Genomic DNA, 8,887 nt, shown 5'->3' with positions numbered 1-8,887 from the left:
ATGGCCAACTCGACGTCACTCATATTAGGGGTGTCTGTGGTGGCCCAAGTGCTCTGCCAGCGAAAATGGCCTCCCAAGCTCCGTTTTCGGCTGCGATGGCCTCCTGCAACCCTCTGCCAGTGAAAACAGAGCTCGGGAGGGCCGCATCTAGCTGTTCTCTCTTAGCATGTGGCCTCCCGAGCTCTGTTTTCGCTGGCAGAGGGTTTATCAATCTTCCAGAGAGCAAATAATTAAAATGTAACACTAAGAGTAATACATGATGGAAGAATATTATGGTTGATTAAAACAAATGACTGCTGCTGTTACAAGTAGTCCTCAACAACAGTTCGCTTAGTGACCATTCAAATTACAACGGCACTAAAGAAAGTAAATGTCTCACTTAACAACAGAAATGTTGGGCTCAGTTGTGGTCGTAAGTCAAGGACTACCTGTATTATCATAATGAAGAGCTGGTATGATGGCACAATGCTTAAGGTGTTGAACCCACACCAAGGAGCCCTAGATCATACAGTAGTCCACTTTCAGCCATGGAAGCTCAGTGGATGATTTTGGGTCAGATTAACAGAGTTGGAAGGTACCTTGGAGGTATTCAAGCAGGAAAGCCTATACCATTTCAGACAAATCTCTTCTTAAAAACCTCCAGTGTTGGAGAACCCACATCTTCTGGAGGCAAGTTGTTCCACTGTTCCAATTGTTCTAAATGTCAGGAAATTTCTCAGACGTATCTCATAGGGTTCTTAGGGGAGAAAGCTAGGCAGGAACTCTCAAAATAAAGTACAATATAAATCAAATCAGTCATTATCATTCCACCTTTTAGACACCAATCTTGCCAAAAAAGCTTCACAATCCAAAATACATTTTTTTAAAAAAAGAGAGATTAAATGGGTATTTCCGGGATTCTTTCCACAGGGCTCATGATGGTAAAGTCCCTGATGAATGACATGTGAGAGAGTCGAGATGAAGCAGTTTTCAGAAGTCTTTGCCTGCCTAACTTCCTCCATTTCTCTTCCGTCCTGCATGGCAATTTTTCATTTGACTTGACTGTTACATAACAAATGAAAACAGAACTCAGAAATAGAGCTTCCCTTTTTAAAATAAAAACATCAATCATTCAAAAGCATTTTTAGTATTTTCTAATTCCTTTAACCTTCCTCCTCCTTTATCTCATAACGGTCACCCGAGGTTGTTCACTTTTATTGCTTAAGGGATGAAGCTGGGGTTTTGTTATGATTTGTTCAAGGACATAATAAAGCAAGAGAAGTGGATGAAGTTGATGTTTGTAAGTAATCAGAATCCTTTTTGTAGGGGATTTCAATTTTTTTAAGTACAATCACCTTTTAAATTGAGTGCAGTTTTGATTATTCTCCCCCTTTTTTGAGAGACGAAGACAGTGGAAGATTCAGTTGTTCTCGATCAAGTAGCAGCTTTCCAATTCATCATTTATACTTTGAACAAATAATATTTAAGAATTCAGACCAAGACTGGAGACATAATGCACATATCTATTCAATGGCATATAATTCAGCAGATTCTCGGCATTTTTTTTAAAAAAAACAACCCACTTAGAAATTTTAACAAAAAATAGCATTTTGTGGTTGTATTTAGTCCAGCAAGAGGTCATTTGGCTTCCTTTTGATGTTTTTCAGCCTGCATTGATTTTAGGTAGGAATTAATGTGCAATGTTTTCCCATTTCCTCTTCAATGTGCCCTATGTTTTTGGAAAGGCTGTAATATTAAGCAAACAATGCATAGCCAGATGAAATACAGAGTTTGCTGGTGCCTCACCTACTGGCTATGTGCCAAAGCAGCTGTTGTTTGCTCTGCATACATTTGGGCTGAAACAAACATGTGCTCCTTGAAGGGTGTATATGCCAGCCATGTTATTGGCTGTGTTAAAGGGTGTGTTAGAAGGACCTGGGTGTGATTGGCTGTGCCCCCCCTGCACTTGACTGTGTAGAAGAGTAGGAGCCAAGAAAGATGTGTGTGCAAGTAAACAAAACCAAGCAATTAACCATCTTTTATGTGCAAAATACCTTGTATGTGCCCCTCAAAGATACTTCCCAACTCCCAGCCACAGCCTCTTTTTTGTTTTTTCCCCTGTATCTGGGACATTATCCATTTGGCCACTATCTGCTCCACTAAATTGCCTCTTTTCAATAGGAGGCAGGCTGGTTTTGATTTGATTTTGATTCTATTTTTATTTCTACTTTCAGACAAGGAGATTGTATTAGGTGGATGCACAAAGCAAAATCTTTTGTTTTTCTCCAGAATGTGGGAGGAAATATGGCTGGCTGTTTCATAACAAAGAACCCCTTGGCAGAAATATCTCAATGAATAACCACATTACGTGCTGGTGTAGTGGTTAAGGTACCAGGCTAGAATCCCTAAGATTGTGAGTTCTAGTCCTGCCTTGAAGACACACAAAGCCAGCTGCGGGTGACCTTGAGTGCACACCGCTTGCAAAAATGCTGCCAGGAAAACTCCAGGATTTTGTCCAGACAGAATACATAATAATAACCGTTGGAAAAGGGACCTTGGAGGTCTTCTAGCCCACCCCCAACCCCTGCTCAAGCAGGAGACCCTGCACAATTTCAGACAAGTACACGGAAGCCAGCGGCGCTCTGTACATGCCCAGAGGTGCTCTCTACGACAACAGAAGCCCGACCCCAAAAGTTGCACCCCAGCCACGCAAAACCTCCCCACTTCAACTCAAAACAGCCTCCGGGAGCGGACAAACGAGGCGTCGCCAGAGGCGGGGCGGGGCGGGGCGGTGGGGGGGGGGGGGAAGGGACGCTTTGGGGCCTGGTTTCCCGCAGGCCCCGCCCAGTCCCATTAAACCACAGCCTTAACAACAACAGCATGGCAGTTACCATGGGAGTCCCGGGGTGCTTACGGCAGGTAAGTTGGGGTACAGGAAACGGCGGTGGGGGGATGGCCTCCATCCCTCTCGCATAAAAGGAGAGGGGGGGGCCCCCACGTTTCCGGTTCTGTTTATAAATAGCTCCGGGCGGAAACATTGCTGATAGAAAATGCCCCCCTCCCTTCCCAAATGCTCCCCTTGCGGTTTTTTTTCCTCCTTTCTCTCTGCTGTCCCCAAAGTGGCATTCCTCACGTCCTCCCAGCTGTCAGGTCTTTTTCTGCATCTCCGCCAGGAAACCCAAATCTTGCCTCCCTCGATCCCCCAATTTTTTGCCCTTCCCTGTGGGATAAACCCCACACTAGGTTTGCCATCTGGCAAAACAACCCCTTTGCTTTCTGCCTTCCTCTATGCCCCCTTGGCTCCTTTTCCCCTCAAATGAGCTCTGCCCTCCTTGAGCCCACCAAGGCAAACATCTCTCTCTCTCTCTCTCGGATGCACTGATTCCCCCGCCCTGCAGTTTCTCAAAGGCACCTTCGGGATTGAACGAAGGATGGTGGGAACGAAATACCCCTCCTTTTGTCTCCCCACCAGGAAAAGTTTTATGGTCTTGGAAAGGAGACCTAGAACTTATACCTCTGAATAGGTTGCTTCTTTGATTGGGGGTGATGGGGAGAGACTCTCCCAGCTGGAATTGCCTGAATTACTTTGCCCGCTCCATAGATACTTCTGTCAAATGGATTTTTCATTTGTGATTTGACAGATGCTTTTGTTTCTTTTAAGTCGGTGGAATTTCCCCAACATCTCCTTAAGATAGCAGTCCTTTCAATTACACTCATTTGAGCTCTTCAGCTCTAAATTCTTCCTGGATGAGGTTAGATTCCCCCCCCCAAAATATTTTTACTCTTATCCTCTTAAGTCATTCTGCAAAACAGTCTTAGTTTCTTAGAAATAACTAAAGTGTATATTTGAGAATGGAAAAATACTTATTCCGTTCTTATTTTTTCCCCCCGGTTTCTCTTCCTGTTTAACATTAAGGAAATTTTTTCTCTGGATCTGGGTAAAAGGTTCTGAATAAAAAAAAAAATAAACATTCTTCTTCAAGTTATGTTTCTTATGCTAACAATGAAGAAATTTATACCCTCCTGTGGTTTTGATAATAGAGTTACAAAAGTTGAATATTTGGGGAAATAATTCTTTATTCATTTCATAGAATATATAACAACGTGACCTACAGAAAAAGATGATTTGCAGTATAGCGCAATTCTGAGGGATTTCTAAAGCTGAACTTTCTTCTAAAAAGTCTTAAACTCACAAAGAAAAAATAGATAAGGACATAATTTTTCTTTATGCATTTTTCAAAGAAAGCACCCTCCATCTCTAAACATACTTTTGTACCTTCTTTCAATGCATGTTTCTAGCCTGGATGGCCCAAATAATAGTTCTTAGGCTGAACTAAGACATATCTCTTCTCAAAGTAAACTGCTAATCTGTAAAGGTGCAATTTAGAGAATGGTACTTTTCTGATTCATTGAAGATAGATTTGGCCAATGGGGCATCCTCCTTACCATAACACCCAGAACTCCCAACCAACACCAATTTTCCCATTAAAACTTGTGGCAAATGCCATAACACCATTTTCAAAAAGTACAGGTTAACCCAGGGGTCAGCAACTTTAAACACTCAAAGAGTCATTTGGACCCTTTTTCCAAACAAAAGAAAACTCTGGGAGCTACAAAACCCTTCCCATGCCTGACTATTTCCTGAGCGACCACAAAACTAGCATATGTAGTTGAATTAAACATTATGTTTTCTTCTGAAACTTTTCTTTTCTTAGATTTATCTATGGTTAGCCTACCAGAAGTCGAAAAGCTCAATAAATCGTGGTGGTTGCAACTCATATTTTGAACGACAGGGAGCCGCAGCAGAGGGATGAAAGAGCCCATGCGGCTCCAGAGCCGCAGGTTGCTGATCCCTGGGTTAACCCAAAGCCTTTGCTCATGCAGTTTAAAATTCTGAGAGCTTCAATTCCAACTTTGTTGTAAGGTGTTGGGGAAGACTTGTTTAAAGGACATACATCGGGGCCATAACATCTGGAGAAATTTTGAAGTCAACCTGATACTGTGTCTGCCAGATGTTTGTGATACAATTCCTGTAACTCCTGATCATTAGTCATAGTGGGCTGATGAACATTGCAGAAGGTGCTACCATAGATTGACTAGTAATTCTCTTCCCAGTACTGTTGCATTGTTGTAAACTTCAGATCTGTTGCCTCAGGTCCTCCCTTGATGGCTGTAATCTTTCAACTGCTTTTTAAAATGTAAGCTCCTCATATTTAGAACATCATGTTCCTTTTATTTATTTATTCATTTTGTTTCCTCACCTTTGACTTTTTGACATTCAGCTTAGGAGAACTGAAACTTCCTGAAGAATAAAGGTGATTCAGGGAGGTGACATGATCAGGTTTCTGTCTACTGAAAGAAAGGGAGGAGAATCAATGTGTTATTACTTGCCAGGAATGTAAAGAAGCCCAAAATTTTGAAAGACCAAGAATCAGGGTAGTTATTATTATTGAAGTTACTGCTGTGCCCCTCTGTTAGGATCAGGAAATCTTCTTTTCTTAGTATTACATCACTAAACCCAATTCTTTGTAGTTTGCATGCAGGAGTATGCATATTCTTTTAACAAGGAATCTCAATCCTGTGGAGAGGAAATTCAGGTTAATTTACATGAGGTGGGGGAAAAGAAGTAATTCACAGGATTGTCTCCAGCTGGAGGACTGCACAAAATACCCAGGCAAATCTTTTCCATTGTTACTGGGTTTCGCAAACTTACATAATTGCCTTGGGCAGTAGGTTACACTGACTAGAAGATCTTAGGTTCTTCTTTCCAGCCCTTTGGATTCTATGATCTTTATCAATTTCCTACACTGTCTCCTAATGCTAATTTGAGCATTGGAGGTGGGGGAGAGAATATGCTTGATTGCGCTACTTGCATTCCTTAGTAATGTAAGTCATAAAGAAAATCCCATCAACTACTATCAGGTTCAAATTTTTAGTTATAAATAAGTCCTAAAATAAGGTAACCAACTTTTTTACAATGAGAAGGAAGACACATGCATGTGTGCCGTGTTATGTTTCAGTAAGAAGTAAACAAAGCCACTTGCGCTCTTGGCGCATTCTTGCGCGCGGTGCATTCTCTCAAAATAATTCTCCTGTGTGGAGCGCATGCATCTCATAATCACATCTCACCGCACTGTACCGAGCCTTGATGAATTGTCATGTCAAATACAAATACATCACATCACATGCAACGGATCGGATCAGCATCAATCAAATACGAAGATTTACAGATTAGTCTTCAAATATCAAAAAGGAGGACATGTAGGAGGACACTTTTCGAGAGAGGACAGAACTTACAAAAGAAGGACTGTCCTTGCTAAAGGAGGACAATTGGTCACCTTACCTAAAAGCTAGTTTTCCAAAAGGAATTGTTGGAATTCTGGATTTATAAGAAATCATATCTGCAATTGGATCTTGGCACAGTCTATGGGGTATTCAGGGGATTGATTCTAGCACCTTGAATAAATGACCCATTGGTACCTATCTCTGGTTGGTGAAGTTTACAGTAACAGTACTAAAGTCAATCCCTTAAACCTATATAATGGTCAAATCTTACTTTACTGTTAAAGGAAGCATTAGCTGCTGGCTAGGACTTTTGAGAATTGAAAAACAATGGAAGGAAAAGCAGAACAGAACAGTTTTCTCATAATGCTCGGTATGGTTAAGCTTTGTTGAGAAAGAAATTGAAAGGAAAAATAGAGAAGAAGGAATCTGGCCAAGAAGATTGACATATGCAAGAACCACTTGAAGCTGTACTGTATTGGTTCTGAGGAACTCCCTCATGTAACCTGAATTTATAGATTTTGCCCCAAGAGATGGGTAGTGAGGTGTCTGGTTTCCTAGAAGACATTAAACACACTCTCTTGAGGCTGTTAATCTCCTGTTTGCTTTCTAATCCCTTTAATTAGAGGCTGACAGGAGACACCCAGGATAGCATTTCACTGGGCTGTAGAAAAGATTTGCCCCCTGCCACGTGGCTATGGCTATGGCAGCCGCCTGTTCAGTCCTTCCTGGGGATTTGCTTTCTCTGCTTTCCCTTTTCCCAGAGGGATTTTGAATTTGCCCGGGAGCTCAAATTAATTAACCTTCTGAATTTTAACTGTTTTTTTATTTTTACTTGTAAATTGTAATTTGTTCCTACCCCTGTTTTTAATTTGTGTTTTATTTATGGTTTTCATATGGTGTTGCAGATGTTGCCAGGGGCACTTAGGTGAGATGGGTGGTGTAGAAATTTAATAAATGCACTCTTTAACTCCTCTGTAGTTTAAAGCAGAGTACGCATTGAGGGAGAGGTTAGATAACTGGTGAGGCAGCTACTCTTGTAAACCTAAAAGGATTGCGAGACTATTTTACAGAGAGCAAATTGAAACCAATGCCTAGTAATGGGTAGCTGAGGTAGGATTTCAGTTCAGGCTCCTTAGATTCAAAACTTCCATACTGGAATATTTGGGGCTTTCTGCCCCTACTTGCATGCTCATGTTCTCTTCTTGACATTGACAGTGTGTTGCCGTTGTTAATGCTTCTTCTGTTTCTCTTAGAAGGGTGGAGGCAGAGTCTTTCTAATTCACTGCAAATCCATCTGGTTTACTTCTAAACTGAGCCTTTGCTTTAGGCAAGGGAAAATGTCATTGCTTCCTGGCTGTGATCCCAGATACCAATTTGGAAGGGAAGAAACTGGTTTAGTCAGTCCTTCTGTTCCTGTCACTGATTTTCCCAAGGGCAGGATATTCTACAGGTAAATAGGTTTGCTATTCAAGTAAAACATTTAGGGTAAAATGTAAGATATTGAAGCTTAAAATTAATCACAACTTTCTAGTCCTTGTGCTTAGAGAAAGAGACAGAAAGACAGACTGACAGACAAAGACAGTGGGAGATAGATAGATAGATAGATAGACAGATAGATAGATAGAGATAGAGACAGAGAAAGAGATTGATAGCTGTTTATCTCTCTCTCTCTCTCTCTCTCTCTCTCTCTCTCTCTCTCTCTCTCTCTCAATAGACAAGGAGGGAGGGATGGAGGGAGAGAGAGAGAAACTTTGGATAAGCTTGTAATAACTATTTGCCTTATCACCTGCAGGGAGTTAACTTTTGTCCAGGCTACTCAAACCTTAAAACCGGAAGAAAGTGGTTGTTTAAAGCTATTAAAGCAGATGGAATGTAGATTATGGTATATTTTTATGTAGGGAAGACTTGTCTGTGGTTTGGCTTTTGCTGCCCTCTACTGTTAAATGAGTTTTTTGCATGCTTTCAAATGCCATTGGCTGGCAAAATCTTCTATCTGCATGTTGTTTTTTTAAAAATATTTTATTTATTATTTATTTATTTAATTTATATACCGCCCTACTCCCGAAGGACTCAGGGCGGTGAACAGCCAAACAGTAAAAAACATAGATACAAAATTTAAAAACAAAGTAAAATCGAATTAAACAAATTTGGCCCAAATATATTAAAACCCCAATCATTTAAAAAAATCAATTAAAATATGTGTAATTAAAAGAGGGAAAAGATTAGGCCAGGCCTGCCTGGTGAAATAAAAAGGTCTCAAGAAGGTGCGCAGATCCGGGATCCTCCGTATCTCCGGGGGGAGCTTGTTCCAGATAGTAGGTGCCCCCACAGAAAAGGCTCTCCCTCTAGGGGCCGCCAGTCGACATTGTTTGGCCAACGGCACCCGGAGGAGCCCCTCTCTATGAGAGTGTACCGGCCGGTGGGAGGCTGTTTGTGGTAGTAGGCGGTCCCGTAGATAACCAGGTCCTAAGCCATGGAGCGCTCTAAAGGTGGTAACCAAAACCTTGAAGCGCACCCAGAAGACCACCAGGAGCCAGTGCAGCTCGCGCAGGAGAGGTGTTACATGGGAACGCCATGTTGCTCCCATTACCACCCGCGCGGCCGCACTCTGCACTAGTTGGAG

At 41.7% G+C, this 8,887-nt stretch overlaps 1 protein-coding gene and 1 long non-coding RNA gene across 4 annotated transcripts in view; one reads left to right on the top strand and one right to left on the bottom strand.

The window, feature by feature from the left end:
* LOC117669106 (uncharacterized) overlaps positions 1-8,887 on the bottom strand; it is a 59,333-nt gene that overhangs the window by 45,117 nt on the left and 5,329 nt on the right. For both annotated transcript variants that reach the window (XR_015734201.1, XR_009622843.2), the window contains exon 2: positions 5,241-5,331. This is a non-coding gene — a long non-coding RNA (uncharacterized LOC117669106). The remainder of the gene's footprint in view (positions 1-5,240; positions 5,332-8,887) is intronic.
* Positions 2,707-8,887, top strand: part of BCAT2 (branched chain amino acid transaminase 2) — a 28,473-nt gene continuing 22,292 nt past the window's right edge. Inside the window, exon 1 of one of the 2 annotated variants that reach the window (XM_034423252.3) lies at positions 2,707-2,898. In XM_034423252.3, the coding sequence (XP_034279143.1) occupies positions 2,860-2,898 (39 nt within the window). In that variant the 5' untranslated portion in view covers positions 2,707-2,859. The remainder of the gene's footprint in view (positions 2,899-8,887) is intronic. The other variant, XM_034423253.3, reaches the window with a different exon arrangement.

Source organism: Pantherophis guttatus, chromosome 4, assembly GCF_059756535.1.
Source record: "Pantherophis guttatus breed Tessera chromosome 4, ASM5975653v1, whole genome shotgun sequence".
Taxonomy (NCBI): Eukaryota; Metazoa; Chordata; class Lepidosauria; order Squamata; family Colubridae; genus Pantherophis; species Pantherophis guttatus.
The sequence above is the reverse complement of the archived record's forward strand: the minus strand, read 5'-3'. Positions and strand labels throughout refer to the sequence as shown.